We start from the raw sequence: 22,389 nt of genomic DNA on the forward strand, positions 1-22,389 counted from the left end.
TCAAGGGCTCCATCTGATTGGTCAAATGCATAAATGGATTTCTTCGATTCGTTAAATAGTTCAAGCTGCCATAAGATTATTTTAGCACATTTAAGATTTACCATTTATTGCGATTTTCGCCAACTTTTGCGATATGGATATTGCACAGCTTGAAATCGCGATAACGATAAATTTGCGATTTATTGTGCAGGCCTACCGTCTTGGACTGTCCGATTCAGACAGTGGTTGTGTTGCCACGTCTTTTTTTCCTCTAATCTTTTTATGTTCTCCTTACCGAGAAGGAGCCAAACGAAGATGGAACTCAGCTCTGGGTTCTTGACAAATGCCTTTGCACTGTTAAAAGAGATCTGGTTTCTGCAAGATCTCGTTATGAACTACAGTGTCTGTGTAATGTGTTTTGGTTGTGGTGAAGAAAGTAAGTGCATCTGCTAATGTCAACATTACTAACCAAACATTGCCTCTAATGGGCGAACGTCCTCCTGATGATGGATGAGAAGCCCCTCCAGGAGGGAATTCGTGTAAACTAATGTGGTATGTTGTAATACGTTTCAGCTACCAGGGGATTAGAATAGTGAAACCTGGTCTTTGATTCAATTCCAGTGAATGCCTTGAAGTGCAGAACACAAGACTGATCATCTGATTACGTTTTTGTGAAGATTCTTAATAGTTTTCTTTTCCTAATTTCTTCTAAAACATTTTTTTCCATGTATGCACAACATTTTTTCTAGAAACCCAACAAACTTTTGTAAAATCTGTAAAGATTTAACATTTGTGTTTGTTTTATTGTGAAAAAAGAAAAATATAAATTCTGTTTACTTAGGAACACCTTTCAAAAAACCCAATGACAATGTTCAGAACAAAATAAAGCAACAAGAAAAATAAAACACAACTCAACAAGTAAACATACTATAGAAATAAATAATTTAAAAAGATTAGGTTTTTAATGTGTCTTTACTGAAATAAAAGAAAGAATTAGTTCTTTGAGACGTTTACAATTAACTTTTAATATCACACTTTTAATTTGTTTGGATAGGGAAAGGGAGAGTAAAAAAGGAAAATTTATGCAATAGTGTCCTGAATTGTTGCAATTTATAAATGGTCTGTGAGAGGTTAGAGTGACAGTAGCAGGATAACTAAAGCCTCTAACTATTTACAAGGCCGTGCTTTTCCTTATATTTAAATACCGGTATATTTTATTCACTTGGGTTATTGGCATTCTACAGTTGTTTGGTTTCAAATATGAGGGAAAAAACCCAGTAAGATTCAATAAGGTTATAAAGGCTTTTTTTGTTATTTAAAAATAATTTTTTTTTAGTGCTTAGCCCCAAAAATGTTTTTTTCTCCTTTTAGCTAATTCCTTTAAGGGGTGCCAAAATGAATCACTGCGATTTGTGGATGTGATTTGGTTTCAGTTTTATGGCAGATGTCCTTTCTGACCCAACCCTCTGCATTTACCCAGACTTTGGACCTGCACATGGAAATAGTGGAAACTGTCCCCATGTGGTGGCAGTAACTTAAAGCACCTGGCAGTTCCAGGTGGTCTCCCATTCAAGAACTAAATAAACCCAACTCTTAGTTCCGAGATTTGATGATATCAGGCGTGTTCATGGTGGCACGGCTATTGAAAAGGATGTGTTCATCACCTATTGATGCTTCATCCTTTTTCCATTTCTATTGGAGGAATTGTCGCACATATTCACACACTCGTTCCTACCCACTTTTTTTTACTCTACTATTTAATAAAGCACAAAGTTTCCACCTTTTAACTTCTGCATTCTAAAGCCAGTTAGATAAAAGTAAATTTATTTGATCTGACCATTCAGATTCACCAGTTTTTCATTCAGGTACCACCATACGTGCTACAGAAATGATCTTTTAGGGTCTGTTGAAAACTTAGACATCTTGTTGAATTTCTAAGCTTATAAGACAAGCATGTTTATCAGCGGATTAGATTGTGATTGTCACTATATGGTGTGTATTTGTTGTCAAAGTTGTCAAGGGTCTTTTTGACATTGCCTTGAAGTCCCTCCAACACAGATGTAGATGCACATTAAGACAATTGGTGTCTAGTTTGAGTGTTTGTAAAAGTGCTTTTCCAGGAAGAGAGCAAAACTGCTGATGCTGCACTGATTCTCAGAGCTGTGTAGACTCACCATTATAAGTTGGTTCTTGCCACACACCAATTTTCTATTTTTATACATTAACATCTTGCTTCCTTTCTCTTTTAAAGGCTAATACTAACATCTCCTTTTTAAGTGGGCTACACAAACAGTTGCTTTGTTTTTCGAATGAAACTTATTTCAAAAGATGAATCCTACTGTTTTTGTAAATATTTTAAAGGGAAGTTGCCACTTGACATAGTACATCACAAAGATGAATTTAAGTGGCAGGCTTTAAAAAGATCAACAAAAGATTTCCTTCCTTAAGGCAACGTGCAGTATGTTCTTAGAAAATAAACCAAATCAAGCAGTTTAGATTGACCCTATATAGCTTATTTGGCATATGTAGTGGATACTGGATTATTTGCCTTTTTAATTATGTTACTGGAATGTAACTTTTGTTCAAAACCAAATTTTAATGAAACTTACGGTAATTGTCATTTTCAACCATACGTAGCCGATTCAGGACACAGCAAAGTGAATCAATGTTCCTCCTGGACCAGAGATGCTACACAGAATTAGAGGCAATAACAAAGACCTGAACATAGAAATAACGAAAATTAAAGTCATTTATTTTGTTAAAAAAAAAAAAAAAAGATTTGAACTATGCTTAAACAACACTATGTTTATGCATAAAGTGCTGATTATCTCTACAACACATGACACAAAGAGCCCCAGGAGACGAAAAGTAAGAACATTTAGTCTGACATTTAATCTGACTTTAAGGCAAAGTTAAGACATTAGCTCTTTGCTGGTGCATCCTCTAGGAGTAAAGCTAATACTGTAACAACATACCTGCAATACAGTTTTGATTATTGATGGAATGTGCACTACTGCACTCTGAAAAGGTATTTTCTTGTTCAAAGACACCTAGAGGATCATCTCTCCTGCCCCTTTTCCCTCCTTTCTTTTTTCCACTGTCCTCCTTTTTCTTTGTCTAACCCAGATAACGCCTTCTACAGTTTACTGAGTTGATTTCTGTCACATGAGTCTACTAACACGACAAGTTTTTTTACACACATGTTCAGTGTAAAAATGTCATCTCAGTGCTGTTTTATGGTTTGGATAAATATTATTTCAGACCAATTTTTAGACATTTTCTTGATTGTAAAAAACTAAGAATAGGTTGAAAAGGAAAAGACGTGGCGCTGCTGGTTTTTAAGCATCAGGTTTTCCGCTGTTATTTATTGGAACGAAAGACTGAAAGTAAAGCTCCCTTTTGTGTACTGTGAGTCTCATAGGTGTGGTACAATGCTGTTTGCCTTTTCGTCAAGCAAACAGAGCAACTGTCTGCCAGTGTTGACTTGTGTCTAAATGTGGCCACAACTTGCTTTAGCAGTTCCCATTTTTAGTTGTAAAACTGAGATCACAAGACCTCTTTAGGACGCATCAAGGGTGGAAGCTATTTCACACTCACCTGAAGGAAACATGAACGAAGTAATACCTCTAACAACCATTAATAATCACCATTTGGACCGCTGATGAAATGGAGCTTTCATGTTTTGTCACATTTTAAAAAAAGCTTCCTCATAGCCAAAGATTTCTCACTGTTCCCGTAAATCGTTCATGGGTTGGTACGCCTGTGGCACAACAGTCAAGCTGGGTAAGATGGTCTATATATGATCTTTCACATCACTAGCTTGATGCTATACTGTATTATCGAGGGATTTGTGTAAACGCGTTGAAAACTGTGTTTATTTTTGCTTTTGTTATTTGCAGTTAAAATGTAAATTTTTAATAGCTGCTTGCACATTCTCTGCATCATTAAAAACATGTTTTTTAGTTAACGTCTAAAGATTTGGCATGCACCATTATGTTAAGATCTGCTGAAGCAAACCAACTCCACTGATTTGTCACAGTTAGGATGCTGCTGTGAGACTTGCGTTGTTACTTTGGGAATGCAGATTCCTTTTGTGGAACATACTTAGGACTAATAAGCAGTTTGCTTATAGTTTTAGTGTTTGTGTTTGTGTTTGAGCAGTTGACTATGAATCTCGTTTGTCTTTTTTTTATTTTTTAATATTTTCTGTTGTAATATTTTGTTGTTGTTTAGCAATCCAAGATGTGGAATCTCTGTAGAAATCAGATATAACTGTAATTTCAAACACAATTTGGCTTATATCCCTCTTTCAGTTTTTGAAATAGTCGAGTTTTTCTTTTTATGAAGACAGTGCACCAAGTTGTTCTTACTTTACTGGTAATTGTAGTTTTATTATGCTCTCAACCCAGAAAAAGGTTAAAAAGATTTTAGGCACAGTTAGGTGTTCAACGTTATCGTGTCTGTACGGCCAAAGCAGAACTACATCTTTGATACTCCACAGGAGAAAACTTGGGATCAGCTGACCAACATTTCATTTTTATAACCAGCTTAATGGTCGATAGTTTGTGTTTCCCTGAGATAGGAAGGTTGTGGGTTCAAATCCACAGTTGGATCACACCAAATACTTAAAAAGGGATGCATTGCATTACTGTTTGATGCTTGGTATCATTGGGTTAGACTGGGGGGATGAGGGTTGTTACCCCCAAATGGTTTCTGATTGTAGCGCTCTGCTCCTCCAAGGGATGGGTCAAACCGAAAAACGCAGCAGAATTTACACTCTCAGCTAATTGGACTAATGGGACTTTATGCAATTATGTGCTGGCAACATTATTGCCCTGATATCATTGTGCATCTGGAGGAGCTGTTGACAAACAGTTCTGTGAATCACTTGCATTACTAAAATTCAAACACTGAAAACAGTACTTTCTATAATTTTGTTGTTTTTTGGAATATTTTAACCTCTTGACATCTGAATTTTATTTCCAACAACAACAAAAATCACATTTTTTTGCTTTCAAGCACATTCTAAAATAAAGTAAGTTTGGAGCAGAAGTGGTTTGATGCATATTTGTATCAGTAGGCGTCAAGGGGCTCAGACAGGTAGGTTTTATAATTTTTGTCTTGACTGTGAGACCCGTCAGCTTCTTCATTCCTTCTATGTGGGTCGTGTCAGTAGTTTGTGTCGGCATCTTGAAAACGGTTTCTTTGTTGTTTTGGTGTTCAGTTGCTCAGTGTCCTCTTTCTCTACGGTTTGTCTGTGTTCTCCCATGTGTTTGTTGTTTGAACACTTCAGGCATCCATAAATTGTAATGAAAGATGAGTCAGACTGGTTAGGAACAAAGTTTATCACTTTAGATTTTAGGGATCCTTTTGGAGAGGCCAGCCAAAAAAAAAACTTAGCTTCTCTTTATTGTATTGTCCAATTTTTTGTCATTGTAATGTAATCTTTTTATTTAGATTTATATTTGTGTTTGTGTTTGTTATAAACACATTTTAAAATCGATCACTATGAAGAGAAAAAAAATTGTAAAACTAAAAAGTAAAAACTGCCAAGTTAATATTAGCCATTCAGATAAAGACAGTTTTACATATCTGATTTAAACAGCTATGACAATAACATTAAATGAGATCTTTTCTTAACAAAATCTGTTTATCAAATCCATAAATAGATTTGTCTCAGTCTTATTTATTTTTCAAGCAATGAAGTACTTACAAAAGAATGTTTTTTTTGTTTGTTTTTGAATGGAATTTGGTGGGATTTACATTCTATTGTAAATCAAATACTTAATAAATCTAATACATTTGGTAATTTGGTACTCATACCGAGCAAAAGATGCACAAAGATCCCCATGTTGTAGCTGAACAATAATAATATTTATATAATCCCCCAAAAATTCCTGCTTAACCATCTGAGTCACATAGCCTAAGGTTTTCCAGATTGTCTCTTGCAGTAGCAATCTGGAAATATCTTTACCAATAAATGGATTCCCCTGTGATGTATATGAAATTTGTCTCGTATTTTTAGAAAAGGTTAGTTGATGTAATGTTATACCAGTGAAAACTTATTAAGGCCATTTTTCCAGTATACTTTTTAAATAGACAAATTGAGAAAAACTGAAGACGGGATTCACAAATGCAGCCTGTAATTGTTCAAAGCTTTTAGGAAGAAGTACCAGACTGTGGAGAAAAAATAGGACTTTTTTTTTAACTTTCTGGCCACATCTGTAGTATACATAATAGAAAGGATGTGCATTATTGTCAGTTACTACTTTTTTAACAAAACTAAATCATACTTTTTTTCCACAAAAAATAAAATTATGTTTTGATAAATGCTTTAAAATTAAAGGAAGATTCCTTAAGTCAGGTGTAAATACTGAATTAAATTCATTAATTCATTCATCCATTTAACTTCTTCCGTTTATTTCCTTTCGGGGTCACAGGGCTGCCGGAGCCTATCCCGGCTACTGAATTCAATCTTTTGCAAAATAAAAGAGATAATATATATTTTTTGCCTTTTTAAATTAATTTAAATGTACATTTAAGCTCAAATTGGACTCCATAACTCTCGAAACAAGCTATTGCTTGATTCACGCACCTGGAGTATCTACTCTGAGAGCTCCTACAGCAAATCACATGTGCTTTTGCACACGCAAATGACTTTCAATTCCCTTCTATACTCTTCGGGGTCACAGATGGCTTTGATGCTCAAAGCTGTAAACATGGAAGCTGAAGTAAAATTCTGGGTGCTGCACACAGATGGTGTGAAGCTTATTGCCAAATAGATATGATTTCACAAAGGTATTGTTTGAAAAATCCATCTTTTATTTCTCCTAACGGTTGTTAAGGTGAATTTATTGTAAACTTTCGCCTTCCTTAGATGCCATGTATTGATCCAAAATTTGACGTCACCGTCATGAGCCAAAAATAGGATGGCACTGCTCTCTTGGGACTTCATTTACATACACGATGAAACATAGAGAAGGTAATGCAGTTCATTTCAGCTGCACTAAAGCTGAAACCGCGAAGCTCCAAAGATATGCCTTCAAGTAAACAAGAAAGAGAGGAAACTCAATCTGCTGCATTCATATTTCATCAGATCTGACCCTTTATATTTTAAATAAATTGATTTATACTTACCAAAGTAAATGCTTTTATTCATGACCATGTATGTGTTATGATTCTAACTCACTCATTGAGCAATGTGACTGAAAACCATACATTCATTGTTAAAGCCACCCTTGTGATACGTACTTCAATTGTCATGTGCATTTTCCTGATACTACCTTTAACAATGATGCATCTCACTCTGTTACTTTAGAGTGCAGAACTGAGTTCTATTGTCATTTAACACATTGTTACTTCCCTGACTGATGTAAATATGTTGCAGCTACTGGTTCTGACGGTGCCAGTTCCTTTAAAGTGAATAAAAAGCTGTTTTTTCTTTTTAATGCGCAGAAGCCATCAAAGGCTCATCAGCCTCCTTGTGGTTCCCTCCTTTGCCTATTTCACTTCTATCATGTCTTTTATAGTTCATTTCTTTTTAACCTGGATGCAACATGACACATCTCTCAATACATTTTTGCCATCTTTTCTAGTACATGTTGCTGTTGCCAATCATCTGTCTTGTTTCTTTCACTTCCTATTAACTGTTATTCATCTCCTGAGTGGATATCTATAGTTAACCTTGCAATCCTCCACTTTTTTTTTAGTAGTTTAAGGGCAAAAACAGGATGTGCCTGACTTATCATTCTGATTCTGTTGTGCTTTAAAACCAGATTTTAAGACATTTCTGACAAAAACAAGTTATCTGCAATACCTGGGATGAATGCTGTTTCTGTGCATTTCCGAAACAACAGCCCTGACTGAAATGATGTAATTTTTTTCCTCACAGGGCAGTGATGCCTGGAATGGTGATGTTTCGGCGGCGCTGGTCAGTTGGCAGTGATGACCTGGTGTTGCCCGCCCTCTTCCTCTTTTTAATACACTGCATTTGGTGAGTTACCATTTAACCCGGATTTCTGAAGTTTTCCCATTTTGTTCCTTCACAAGATTGTGTGGATAGATAATTTTTTTTTTCTTTTTACCTTGTTCACCAATTCTTTTTTTGATCTTCTTTTGTGTTCAGGTTGGTTGTTCTGTCTGTGGTTCTCTTTGGCCTTCCGTATGGCTCAGAACAGCCTTGTTCTTTGACACTGGTGGATCATGGCCGAGGGTACTTGGGCATCCTGGTCAGCTGCCTTATATGTGAGAGTGCTATCATGTGGTTGAGCATGAGGGGCAGCATTTTGCACACCCAGCCCAGAGAAGCTGTGCAATATGTCATCTATATACGACTAAGTAGGTTTTTCTTTTCTTTTTAAGGTAGTGTTTTTTTTCTATTCTTTTATTCTTTTTCAATCTTTCCCCCTTCTCATTTTTATTCTAGCTATTCTGTTGGTGGAGCTCGCATATGCTGTTGTAGGAATTGCCTGGCTTGTCCAGTATTATCAGCCGTGCTCTGATGTCACAGCCAAAAACTTGGCGTTAGGTGAGTAAAAGAAACAACTTCTCTTTTATATGTTCCTCTTTTCTGGTACAATTTCAAATGCTATCTCAACATTCTCTGCAGGCATTGTTTCATGCAACTGGCTGGTGATATTAAGCGTTTGTATCACCCTCATGTGCACCTTTGACCCGACGGGTCGCACGTTTGTAAAGCTGAAAGCAACACGCCGCAGACAGCGCAACCTCACCACATATACTCTGAGGTACTCATAGATAATTTCGATCCTCTTGAAGCAATTAAGTCAGTTCCCATTGGACCGGCTAGTAAAAGCAGAAGCTGTCCTTAGAGTCCACTCTAACCTGTTTGGATTGGTTTACTGAAGTGATCTACTTGGGCCCCACCCACTATTCTAAAATAAAAATAAATTCTGTTGACATTTTAGTGATTTTGCAAGAAAAAAAATCTTTATGTTTTGAATGTAATTACTGAAACAATTCTGTTACTACTGTATGTCACATTCTGGTGGATCAGTGAAAAATAGATTACATATAACCATTAAAATGTGGAACTTCAATTGAAGAGAGTATTTTTGCCCTCCGGCTTTGGTTTCGCTTCAGCTAATGAATCGGTCCCACCTCATCTGCTTCTCAAACAGCTTCACTTGTGGCTTCATTTTTTCCCCTCTAAAGACATAGATTAGAAGAAGGCCAAGCCAGCAGCTGGAGCAGGAGGCTGAAGTTTTTCATGTGCTGCACCAGAGCCCAGGATACACAGTCGGTGAGTCAGAAGTTGTTGCAGTCTTTCTTTGCAATTGGGCTGAAAAAAAAAAGATAAGTCAAAGTAATTCACAGAAACTGACTTGATTACTCAAAAGTCTAATAAATATCAATGTTTTGAATTAAATACATTTTTTGTGCTTTTTCAATTGTACTATTCTTAGTAAAGAAAAATTCCAGCCAAAAATAAAACTTTTATTCATTGTTTAACCACATTCTAAAAACAAATTTAAACAGGTTTCAAATTAAATCATTACAGAATTCTCAATTATTTGCACTTCAGAATTTAAATATTACTGTTGTCATTCTGCTTCGCTCCATTCTGATGCATCTGCTTGTAGACAAATAGATTTATTAACGTCTTGGTTGGCATCTTGCTCAAAACTGGATAGCCCCAATATTGCTCACTATTTTTGTTGCACCGCTTATGTTAACTTGGAGTTGTGAGAGGCTAGTGGGAGAGAGTGTAAACAAAAGGGATGATGGGATATCAGCAGAGGCTAACTTCCACACCAACAGTCCCAACAGTCACAACTCAGAGGCAAATTTCTGATGACCTCCTGCCTAGCTGCAAAAACGTTGTCCAGATTTTTTTATCTTTGTCTAAAAACGGCATAATCATAATTAAAAGACCACTGGGAATGCTTTGAAAGTAGATCAAAATATGATTGGTGTGGAACTTTAGTGCTATTTCCTTCTGTTTATTTGTATAATGTCAACTTACAGCTGAGGTCATCTCGAGCCATATACTACTGTATGTGTGTAACATTAATAATATTCTGATCATTCCAAATTATTAGAATCAAATCAGTATTATTTTGGAAAAATTGTTTAACCATTTACATTTACATTGTTCTTTGTGCAAAGCATGCGTTTTTTGCTTTGAGATGTTAACAGGAAAAAAATAAAAAATCAGAAGATGATTCTGATTTTCCAACTTTTTTTATACCTGTTATGTATTCATGTTCCTGTACTCAGATAAATATTCTACTCTGTTAAATATCATTTTTGTCTTTCAAAATGTTTCCTTGCTGCTGTTTATTTGCTTTGTCAAAAGGATGCTTACTCAGAAGTGGCGAGCCTTTTTGCAGAGTTCTTCCGAGATCTTGACATTGTGCCCAGTGATATCATTGCTGGCCTGGTGCTCCTGCGCCAGAGACAAAGGGCTAAGAGGTCGGCTATCCTTGACCAGGTATGACTCTCAGAGAAAAGGAGGAGGCTGAAAAGATTCTAGCTGTTTTGCAGGAAAATACCTGTGAATTATAACAAATGATTCTCTGTGTTCTTCTCCAAAGGCCAACAATGACATTTTAGCATTCTTGTCAGGAATTCCTGTCACTCGTAACACTAAATACCTGGATTTGAAGAATTCGGTGAGAATTTTAAGTCTACTAAGTAAATCAAACGTGTTTATAGCAGTATATGTAGTAAAACTCTGGATCTGTAGTGTTATATGTTCAGCTGAAATGATGTCCAGATAATTCTGACTATATTAGCTCTCTTAAGAAGAATTCTAAATCAGTAATGTGTGGGCTGCTGATCTGTATGCTTTTTTTTTTGTCCTCTCCCAGACTGAGATGAACATGTACAAAGATGTGTGCTATTATATGCTCTTTGCCATGGCTGCATACGGCTGGCCCATGTATCTGATGAGGAATCCTGCTTGTGGGTTGTGTCACCTCGCCAGCTCCTGCCCGTAAGCACTCAAGCATACACCCGCACAGTTTTATCTATTTGGTTTCTGTGTCTCTGGAGCCTCTTCTGTGCAGATCAAATATCACATGTGTCAACACTTGCCAAGTGGTAATCCACTGAGACAGTAGGGGTCTAGTTAGACTCACTCTGTGACAAATGCTTTCTACAATGTTTCACATACCCAGATTTCCTGTACTGAGATGGAAATTATTTTCATATACTGTTTGTTTTTGTCTGCTTATTTTGTTATCAGCTGCACGTCTGTTTCTGGCTCTCGGTTGTCTCAGTCAGTGACCGTGGAGGAGGACAACTGTTGCGGATGCAATGTTCTTGCCATCCGCAGGCATTTCCTAGACAAGGATCTCAAGCAGGTCCACATAGTCTACACTTCCTGCCATGATGCTGTGAGTAATCTAATCCGATTGACTAGCAGTTTGTGGTGTTTGAGTGGTTACTATAATAATAGGCTTTGAAAATCTACCCTTTTGTTCGGATATTTTACACCCAAAATAACAATTTCAAAAACTCAAAGAGGCTGTTGTTGGTAACCTATTGTATCCTAATCATGTACTCGAGGACTGGCATTATAATCATTTGTTTTGTTTACTCTTATAGCTCATTCACATTGGAAGTTCATCCTTTTTTATTTCTCTTTTTGTGAGAAATCTTGGAACATGTCCCAGCCATGCTGAGACCAAGTCTTCTTTTTTACTTTGTGTTACCTATTGTTTAACTAAAGGTTTTTTATATACAGGCAGAGTTGGTGACTGGTTCTCATGATAGAATCACTAGTTTTTTTTTAGCAGACACCAGAGCAATTGGAAAAATGTCCTAATTTGGAACCAACTAAGTGATAAATCTAACCTCACAATGGGTTTTGCCCAACGTGTTGTCCTTCATGAAGCAATCCAAACATACAAAACCTCTAAGGCTGCTTCTGTGTCTCAAAAGCAAACCGTTTTTCTGCTATAAATATTCTTAAAGCCCCAGAAAAGACTTGGCCATTCTTCACAGTAGTGATGGGCTTTATGGCTCCCTTTAGGGAGCCGAATCTTTTGGATCAGTTGATTTTAAAGAGCCGTGCAAAAGACTGGCCCTTTTGGCTCTTTTCATATTTATTCATTTTTAAGAAGCCAGCCTGGAGTTTATTCATTTAATCCTTTAAATAATCACAGGGAGGGTTGATGGGTTGAGAGCTGGATCAGAATAATTGAAATTCAGATTTTATACCAATAATTAAGTTAAAATTATTTTTGTAATATCAATTATAGCTTCATTTAACATATGTGGACAACGTGTTAAAGTCTGATATGGATTAATTATAAATATTCAACTGCCAGCATATACAGTGTGCAGGTGAGCAAATGCTTTTGGAAACATAGTGTATATAGCTTAATAAAAAACTAAAATCATGGTCCACCCCCTTTAATATTTTTTGTAGAAGCTAATAACTCAGAAAGGAATCCTTGTGAAAATTAACATTGATGAAATTCTCTTTTATGTTACTCATGACCTTGATCAGGTGAGGATAGGTTAACAGTGCAAGATAATTCAATCTTATTGAGAGACAGGACCACATTTTTAATAATAAACTAACCCCATTAATGCGAAATCAATTTAAATACACATCAAACCACTTCTGCTCCAAACTTCACTTACGGTAATTTAGCATCTACTTGAAAGCATAATATATGTGATACTTTTACATTTCATAATTGGAAAATAAATTCAGCCAACAAGGGGTTCATTAAAGGGTTAAGGGTCTGCTCTTTCAAGAACCCCTTTAAGAAAAAGGAATTAATACACCACAGTGATTAGTTCAGTTAAACTTCATTCATATTTAATTTAAGTTGATTAGTTGAACAAGGATACTTTGTGGTGAAATGGAGAAGGTACTGAGTACTACAATATCCTGCCTTGTTTATAGTAAACACATGTTAAGAAGCTTCAGTATCTCAGCAGTTGCAGTTAGTGAATAAGAACGACCCAATGGCATTCTTGTAGTTGCTTCTAAATGTCCCCCAGGCGAGTAAGTAAATAGAGTTCATTTGTGCAGTGCCTTTCTGCTCGTGTAAACAACTATTTCACTTTAAGCCACACTCATTCATTCACTGACACACAGGCCTTCGAACAGCATTTTAATGTGTCTTAAGCTTTTTTTTCCCCTCCTCCTTTCTTTAACATACATCCTCATTCGCTGTCAAATTATTTTTTACAACATTAAATTCTATTTTCATACAGTGTTTTGGTCACACTGTAAATGTTTTTTTTAAGTAAAATGTACAAAACAAGTAACATATCCCTTTGTAGTTTTTCCCTCAACAAGTGGATTTTTTAATCTGTTCTTTTTTTTTTGAGGATATTGTCAAAGTCTAATTTTAAAAAAAAAAGTGAATAATTTTTATCTGTTCTTTTTTTTTGAGGATATTGTCAAAGTCTAATTTAAAAGAAAAAAGTGAATAAAGAAGTATTTCTTTCTAAACCTCCACAGACTTTTTTACTTGTAATTTAGCAGCTGCCACAAAAGTAAATCAAAGTATACGCTGAATCTTTTTGAGGAGACAAGAGTAACAGTTTAATGTGTTTTAGATGTGGGTCATTATTGCAACAATCTCGGACTCATTTGTCTTTGGGTCTTCCTGACATAACCCTGCATTTGCCGCCACTGATTTGCACAGTGGAGCTGTTATGTTAACTGACGCTGCCTCCAACTATAAATACGCCGACTCCTAACTGTGAATTGAGCCAAGATGAAAAATGTTTGATGACAGAGTCAGCAGAGCTGCTCTTGTTGCTGGGCTGTGAGTCAAATCATTGCCCCTTTCACACAGCTGCTTAAAGAGTCTCCTGCCACAGATATGCGCTCTTTTACATAAGGACTGCAGGAACACATTCATGAGTTTGCATGGCAAAGTGTAAAAGGGAAAGCAGTGTAATTTTAATTGCACTTTAGGGGCACACAGGCAATTTGAAGGGTTTTACAGAAATGCTTGAACTTTTGCAGCATGAATAAATAACAATAATTAAAGATAATAAACATAAAATCCAAATGGACAAAAGGAAATTGAAATACATTGTAAGAGTGCAATATTTTAAAAAAAGGGCAACAGAAAATAGCAATATGTTACGTTTGGCTTCAATATAGAAACAGTTGAAGGAGATGCTTTTCATCTTTCAAGCTGAAAGCAGCTTCACTCTCTTTTCTTCTGAGTTCTAATAGCTTTCAGCAGATCTCTGTCTTGGGTTTTACACCACCAATACATCAGACAGTTATATGGGTCTCACACCACCAAGTAATTTAAAAACTAGCAGCAGTACTTGTAGCCAGTGTGAAATCTTGAGAACAGGAGTGATGTGGTCCATTCTCTTTGCTTCTGCTCAGTAGAAAGGTGAAACCAAAGATGGTCCCAAAGTCGCATTAAACAACTGCACAACGTGATCTGCAAACATTATTATCTTGTAAAGTCCTAAAGGGGTTCAGCAAACTCTTGTCTTTTATAATCAGAAATATGACTGAAATCGAAAGCAAGAATTTGCCATTTAGCTTAAACACCTTTTTTTATTTCACCATAGGAAATATTACAGTACATATCTGATGACCTGTTCAGAAAAAAAACCATTAAGATGCCCTCTTAGATTTAACATAATTTCCCTTAATGAATTAGTCTAATATGTACCATGTAAGAGTAACAGAAGTATTTAAACGTTATCAGCTATCCAGCCATCACCACAATTTGGTCTAGACCCAATAATTTAAGCCAGAGGTATGTACTTGTTCATTTGCCTTTGATAATAACATATTCTTCTGCATGCAGTTCCTTATTTTTTTAGTCCACAAGAGTTCTTAGGCAAATATATAAAGCTGTGAGAGATTTCAAGAACTAGACAAGGAAGTATCTTTAAGTGCATGCAACACAGTAAAATAAATACAATTGAGTGCAGGGTCTGAGGCTGCAGTAGTACACTTAACCTAGAAGGAGTTGACCGACTTATTTTGCTTATTATGTAGCTCCTTTTTAAATTGTTTAAGATAAAAGCATCTGCCTAATGGCTCAATGTAAATACAGATTTCCACACATTCTGTGTAATGCTTGAAAGCTGTTTACAATAAAGAGTGATCTGTGCATGGGTCAATTTGGCTTGCAGTGGAGAGCACTCTGCCTGTTGATGAACAATAATAAACTGTAAGATGACTGAATGAAATGTATTAAATCTACTGACTGATTAAATAAAAAACTACTTTTGAATTTAAATCAAAATATATATAATGTAAAGAATCTAAACTTACTTGTGTTGTAAAACAGAATTGATCAGATTTGTAGTATATATTATTATGATCAGAATTGAATACATTCCAGTAATGTTGTTAAGGTTTTGTGGCTATTTATCTAATTATATAGGCCTATGTGTTTCTTCAAACTTTATTCCTGTATGTACGTTAGTACAGTCACTATACATCAACCACATCAGGAGTTCTTCTCTTGTAAAGGTAATAGTGAAATTAGCATAAACTCTATTGCACAAAAATGTAAAACCAACTACACAAAACTTCATAAATTAATTTCTCTCTTGCTTTTAGACTTTTAAAGGGGGCTTTCATAAAAACGTTTTTGACTTTGTCCCTCTTCTTTTAAAGATTTGGACATGCATAATACCAACTCACACTTTGGTTTTACTGATTCACCAAATTGCATGCCTGCTTGAAGGAGGTTTATTGTAGATTTCTCCTTGTTTTAGCTAGACAAATTCATTGTTCTTTTTACTTACGATGATGAACTACTCTTTTTTTCTTCTTCTTTCATTTCCATTGTCACACAGGTTTACGAAACTCCATTTTTTGTGGCAGTGGACCATGTAAAAAGGAAAGTTGTCATCAGTATCAGAGGAACCCTTTCACCAAAGGTAAACTGTTTTTTGTCAGTTTTAAAACATGTAACAAATGTAACCAGTAAATTTTACTTGACCCTACTCTCACCTTAGCCCCTCCCAAGATAAACTCCTCCAGAGCAGGTGAACTTCTCATGGTTCAGTGCAGTGTTCTAAAACTCCTACACCCTTCAGATTAAGAGCGTGAGCATGACTTACAGCTCTGAGTGAAATGTCCTGTTCTTTTCATTCAATGTAAGCATTGGCAAGCATAATTTTAAACTACATTTTGACCAATAGTCAATTCTTACAGTAGTGAAATATATGTTTTATTTTAAAGCTGATAAGCAGATTTTTCATATATGGTTTTGAAAACAAAGGTTACCATTTGCAAAATGTTAGAGCGTAATAACATCTAAATGGAGCCAGGTTAAGATTTTAAATTTAGCTGTGTGGGTATGCGTGCATGTGTATGTTCATGTATGTGTGTGTCTTCTTTCTTGCTCTGATGAGCTACTATTGGGACTTTTTTGTTTGTCTGACTTTTTTTTCCCACTGATTATTTTTTCTTGTTTCAGGATGCCTTGACTGATTTGACGGGTGACTCTGAGCGTTTGCCTGTGGAGGAGCAGCATGGCACCTGGCTTGGCCACAAGGTCCGACGCAGACCTACATATTCTAGTCTGTCTGTGTTTCAGCCTGTACACCTCTAACATGTCAAAGATTTTAAAGTCTCACTCCAATCATCTTTTGAGCTACTTTCAAAGAGTTCACAGTGGCTTTTTCAATTATGATCAAGCAGTTTTAAGCAAAAAAAGACATAATAATAATAAATGTTATTTGTATAGCGTTTTTAATGGCACACAGAGGCGTTTCACAACACCTGATTGAAAAACAGTCAATAAAAACAAGAGCTAATACAATGAAAATAAAAAAATAAAAAAGACAGATTAAATATTAAAAGCAGTTTTAAAAAGATGAGTTTTTAGGGATTTTTTTTTTTTTTTTTAACATTGAGAGGTCAGTGCTGTCTCTGAGGTGTTGGGGCAGAGTGTTCCAGAGGGTCGGGGCAGCAATGGAGAAGGCTCTGTCTCCCCAGGTTCGATGCTTGGTCTGACAGGGGAGGGACAAAAGGTTTGCATCAAAGGAGCGCAGAGAGCGGGATGGAGTGTGATGCAGGAGCAGATCGGTGAGGGAGGGCGGGGCCAGGTTATAAAGGGCTTTGAAAGTGATGAGGAGAACTTTGAATTTGATGCGCTGAGCGATGGGGAGCTACTGGAGGACAGGGGTGATGTGTTCACGAGAGGGGGTTTGTGTGAGAGCAGACAGGCAGCAGAGTTCTGAATGTTTTGTAGCGTATTTATTATTTTAGAGGATGTGCCATAAAGGATGCTGTTGCAGTAATCTAACCGGGAGGTAATAAAGGCATGAATGAGGGTTTCAGTAACAGAAAAAGAGAGGGATGAGGGGAGGCAGGCAATGTTTTTCAGGTGGAAACATGCATACCGGGTTATTTGGTTAACATGTTCAAAGGATAGATTGGTGTCAAAGAGAAACCCAAGGTTACAGATGACTGGTGACGGAGAAAGTGGTGTTGTTGAAGTTTAATTGAAAATTATGAATGTATTTTGTGATGGTTTTGGGGTGAATTAAGACTGTCTGCCCTGTCACAGTAGAGTTTGAGAAAATTGTGTTCAAGCCATGTTTTGATGTCTGTTGGACAGCGGGTGAGTGTGAAGTGAGAGCAGGATGGAGTGACTGATGGTGTCGAATGCTGCTGTGAGGTCCAGGAGAATGAGGATGGAGAGCTGTCCAGAGTCAGAGGAGAGAAGGATGTCATTGGAGACTTTGAGCAGAGCTGTTTCAGTGCTGTGTTGTAAAAAAAACTGTCACTTCCTAGGACAGTTTCTGCAGAGCGGCAGTAGTTCAATCGAAATTTACTTCTGAGTTGTGGGCGAGATCGTTGGCGCAGAGCAACCAGCCCCCCCATTCCCCTCCCCATTGGTGTGACCTCAGAGCAGCGGAGCTCGTGGCCCAGACAGCAAATCTTCTACATCACGAATAAGCTCTTTTTTTAAACTGCATTTTTTTGTCTGTTCATGATTCAAAATTTGAATAAAGAAATATTCAGAAATGTAATTTTGACCTCAACTTTCTTTATATATGTCCTCTATCATGAGAAAATGCTTCGAGAACGTGTTAAAAACACCAAGCAATTTTCATCAGAGTGGGTCTTTAAAGGAAATTTAACCTGCTAGTAATGAAGTAATTTCTGTGGATCTTTCAAACAGATGTCTAGAGACTAAAATGTTGTACTCCGCACACTTTGTGTCCCTTATTTCAGGGTATGGTTTACTCAGCTGAATACATTAAGAAGAAACTGGAGCAGGAAATGATCCTGTCACAGGCTTTTGGAAGAGACCTGGTAAGAGGATCAGCAAGCTCGGCAAAGAAGGGCTGCCTCAGCAACAGTCCTTGTTTTGGATCGTTGAGATTTCATGTTAACATAATCCAAGTGCTTTATTCATTGCAATACCAGAAAATAATAATGCTATAATCTTTATCATGAGTATTATTGTCCACAGAGAAGTGAGTGTCTAATCTGTGATTGTGGAATTGTTCTATAATGAGTTTAAACGCTGTCATTGCCTCTCGCAGAGCAAGGGCACCATGCACTATGAGCTGGTGATAGTTGGACATTCCCTTGGAGCAGGCACTGCTGCTATCCTCTCCTTCTTGCTGAGACCTCAGTACCCCAACCTTCACTGCTACTCTTACTCTCCCCCTGGGGGCCTCCTTAGGTGAGTCAGACTGTGGGAAACAAAAGTTTTCTGCCTTATTAATAAATCAGTAAAGAGAAAAGAAAACTATGCCTACTGCAGAGATGTCGTTCATTTGGTAAACTTCTTCTCATATTCTGAAAGGGTAAATGGTAAATGGGGTGTCCCTAGAAAAGGTTTTTTCCACCTTCATTAAGCCCCAAAGTGACAGCCACAAGTCAAATTCATCCATGCACACTCACATCCACACACTGATTACAGCTTTTCAGCCATACAAAAAGATAACCAGACCACCAAGAGCAGTGTGTCTTGCCCAAGGACACTTTGACTGCAATGTGGGGATTGCACTGCCTCTCCACCAACACCACCAAAAGTTGACTTCATTAAACTGCCTTCATGAAGAAACAAAATTCTCTAAGCAGAGCTCCTTGTTTTATCAAATAAAAAGACTAAAGATTCATTACAATTATATAATTTTACTATGAATAAACCCAAAAACAACTTAAAGAACTATTTTAGCCTCCCACATCAATGTAACTTGTTAATCCCTCCTCATTTACATTATTTATAAAGTACATTTGTTCATGTTTTTGGTTAACTATTACATTTTTTGCATCTAATCCTGCCGTTTACTTCCTTTGTTTGACACCATGTCATTTTTCAAAAAATACTGTGTGATTTTAAAATATTGAAAAGGTAATAATTCTTATTACAGATTCAATAATGTGAAACATTTCTGTTATAAATAAAAGAATGGTCTTTTTTGGTAAAAACTGTCACTTTTCTTTTAATAAATAAATATCAGCAGTTCTTTGTGTGATGATTCCAATGCACTGGCTGCAGTGAAATAGAAGTACATATCACTTTGCTTACCTATGCTGTTTTTTTAACATCAATATATGCACATTGACGGTGCTTGATGTTGCATCAGAAGCTCCAAATACATTACTGTTCGTGACATTTCACCCAGAATCCGTCGAGACTCTCAGACACCTTTTTAATGCCACATCCTGAGTGAGAACCTGTAATCTGCAGCGACATTTGAGTTTCTCAGATCAAATAATCGTACTTATCTTTTTCATCATCAAAGCTTATAAGCCAGGCTTTTTTTTCTTTAACACTGTTTCATTTTCTGTGAACTTAAAACTGCCTATCATCTCTAATACACATCCAAGGCATTTCTACGGACGCCATGTTCAGAACTCTTGATCGTGCTTCTCTTGCTGTCTGTGTCATCAGGCGTTGTGCCTTTATGTCTTTATACAAATTTAGAAGCTGACCTTTAGGCAAAAACAATGTGAATTCACTCAGTTCATTATTCTGCTCATAGTATATTGCTTTTGGTCACTTTTGGAACCCATAAAGTGAAATTTGAGTGCTGTATCATAATGTGAAATTAATTGAATTAGCCAATTTTATGATACTAATAACTGTTATAACTATTATATTTGCTATTGGCGTTTAAATGGCAGCCATACATAGTGAAACACCAAAAATGTTGGATGTGGTCAAAAATACCATTTCTGTTTGATTTTATCTCTGAACTTTTGTTTTTCCTCAACCTTTTCTCCTTCTGTAGTGAGGATGCCATGGAGTATTCAAAGGAGTTTGTCACAGCTGTGGTATTGGGCAAAGACCTAGTACCAAGGTATATTTTGTTTTTGCCACTGTATTTTATTAGTTTCACTTGTCTGCAGTGTTACCTTGGCTTGTGGTTCCTTGTAGGCTCGGTCTGTCACAACTGGAAGGTTTCCGAAGACACCTTCTGGAAGTGCTGCAGAAAAGTAACAAGCCGAAGGTAACATACTCCCTGTCAGACTTTCTGTAACATTGCAAAGGATGGTAGCCTTCCTGTAATTTGTTGAAGTCCATTTTATTGAAAGAAATATCAGACATCGCACCAGGTATGGTGCAAAAATCAATAAGTAACAACAAACTGTAGCAAAGCTGCAGCGCAAAGAATTTTTGTTTCTCAATAAACACTGATGTAGTCATTTTTTTGCTGTTCTTTCACTTTGGTAATCTTAATTTAATTTTGGTACAGGTCAAAAATCCACTGCTTGCTTTTATTTAAAATGTAGGTGAACGTGCTGATGTCATTACCCGAATATGCTCCTTTTTCTTGGTACCTTTCCTACAGAAATCTGACTTGACTGTGCAGACAAACACTTACTTACAGCTGCATCATTTCACAAAGTACTATGATAATCACCACCAACACTTTTTTTTGAAAACAGTGGAGGATCATTGCAGGAGGCACCAAGTGCATTCCCAAATCCGAGCTTCCAGTGGAAGATGATCCTCAGCCTGCACCACCACCCAACAGTCGTCTGTGGCTTCACCCCAGTGACCTCAGCATCGCCCTGTCAGCCTCCACTCCTCTCTACCCCCCTGGCAAAATCATCCATGTGGTGCACAACCATCCACCAGAGACCTGGTAAAAATGGAAAAAGTTGTTCACCTTTATGGCAAGATAATAGTTACATTTTGAAATTAGGAGTTAACAGCATCATGGGACAGTTTGGCTACAACTACAGTCATTTAGGTACTGAATGATGAAAATGTAGTGTGAGTTGTAGCATTGTCATGTGTATCTTGTTACAAACCTGTGAAAAACTCTCTTTTTACTCATAAAAATTAATAAATAAGATAATTTTGTTTTCCTTTTTTAATTTATTCTATTATTTTTTTACACCATCACTCTATAAGGATATGGTTGTGCTTTTATTGCCATAAACAGCAGCCAAAGACAGTTTAACTAAATTTTTGAAAGAAAATGTGGACATAAACAGTTGATAGAATTTAGGCAACTTTACATTTAATGTCAATGGGAGCTGTGTTTCACTTTCATTAAATACTTTTTTATAAAACATTTGTGTAAAGGAGCCCACTTTCATGTAGTTAAATCATCATATACTCTGTGTTGGAGGATATTTACAAATCACAATAAAAGAACATTTTAAAGAAAGATCTGCTTACTTCTGGGATAAATTAGATTGGCGAGTTTTGAAAAAGGCCTTTTGCAATTTTTTTTAAATATATTTCCAATTAAGAATGTCTGGAGCATGTATATATTTTTCATTCATGCCTTATTTTGTTTTTGTTTTTTTGAACACCAAGTTATATCTGTTGTGTTGCATTTGTGCATTCCACCATGTCCGACCATCTCTGCTTCTTTAGCTGTGGGCAGGAGGAGCCGACCTACTCGGCTCTGTGGGGAGACAACAAGGCCTTCAACGAGGTCATCATATCACCCGCCATGCTGAATGAGCACATGCCCCACATGGTGATGAAGGGCCTAAATAAGGTCAGCTTCGTTGTGTTCTGTCATATATTGCTGAGGGTGTGGTGTACATTAAAAACTGGCTTATTGGACATGTTTGTGTACCAACACCAGGTGTCGATGGCAAGTTATGTTGGGGGGTTCCTTTCTAAATATAATTGTTTGGGTTCCCTTTTTTTTTATTTTTGGATGTCAGTGGTTTGATATTTTTAGGAAATGTATCTATGTATTTCTCCTGGAATCTAATAAATCCAGGCTTTTGTCATGAATGAACATTTAAAGGAGTCACATGGTGGCTGAAAAGACTACAGAGGAATTATTATTGCTTAGGAATAAAAATCTAATTTTTGAAAAGATTTAGGGATTTTTAAATATTGACAGGGAGATCTCATAAAGCTCTTATTTTTTCCTTATGTCCTTTGTGTTGCTCTTGTCTCAAAGCATGGGTTTGTTCCCTCACAGTTGACTCATGCTCTTTTCTGGTTCGTCTGGGACGGAACAGCAGTTTTGATAATGGGCTGTCTG

General features: G+C 36.7%; 1 protein-coding gene across 6 annotated transcripts in view; it reads left to right on the forward strand.

Moving 5' to 3' along the window:
• dagla (diacylglycerol lipase, alpha) overlaps positions 1 to 22,389 on the forward strand; it is a 38,537-nt gene that overhangs the window by 8,615 nt on the left and 7,533 nt on the right. For 4 of the 6 annotated variants that reach the window (XM_023953428.2, XM_023953431.2, XM_023953429.2 and 1 more), the window contains 17 exons: positions 7,871 to 7,972; positions 8,105 to 8,316; positions 8,405 to 8,506; positions 8,588 to 8,726; positions 9,154 to 9,241; positions 10,298 to 10,432; positions 10,536 to 10,613; positions 10,812 to 10,936; positions 11,189 to 11,339; positions 15,754 to 15,837; positions 16,380 to 16,457; positions 18,146 to 18,226; positions 18,460 to 18,602; positions 20,161 to 20,229; positions 20,307 to 20,379; positions 20,819 to 21,018; positions 21,762 to 21,888. In XM_023953428.2, coding sequence (XP_023809196.1) covers positions 7,878 to 7,972; positions 8,105 to 8,316; positions 8,405 to 8,506; positions 8,588 to 8,726; positions 9,154 to 9,241; positions 10,298 to 10,432; positions 10,536 to 10,613; positions 10,812 to 10,936; positions 11,189 to 11,339; positions 15,754 to 15,837; positions 16,380 to 16,457; positions 18,146 to 18,226; positions 18,460 to 18,602; positions 20,161 to 20,229; positions 20,307 to 20,379; positions 20,819 to 21,018; positions 21,762 to 21,888 — 1,980 coding nt within the window. In that variant the 5' untranslated portion in view covers positions 7,871 to 7,877. Of the gene's footprint in view, positions 1 to 3,521; positions 3,763 to 6,861; positions 6,962 to 7,870; positions 7,973 to 8,104; positions 8,317 to 8,404; positions 8,507 to 8,587; positions 8,727 to 9,153; positions 9,242 to 10,297; positions 10,433 to 10,535; positions 10,614 to 10,811; positions 10,937 to 11,188; positions 11,340 to 15,753; positions 15,838 to 16,379; positions 16,458 to 18,145; positions 18,227 to 18,459; positions 18,603 to 20,160; positions 20,230 to 20,306; positions 20,380 to 20,818; positions 21,019 to 21,761; positions 21,889 to 22,389 lie in introns of those variants that run through there. The other 2 variants (XM_023953430.2, XM_078945170.1) reach the window with 2 other exon arrangements.

The sequence above is a fragment of the Oryzias latipes genome, chromosome 3 (assembly GCF_053564925.1).
Source record: "Oryzias latipes strain Hd-rR chromosome 3, Olatipes_Hd-rR_3.1".
Classification (NCBI taxonomy): domain Eukaryota; kingdom Metazoa; phylum Chordata; class Actinopteri; order Beloniformes; family Adrianichthyidae; genus Oryzias; species Oryzias latipes.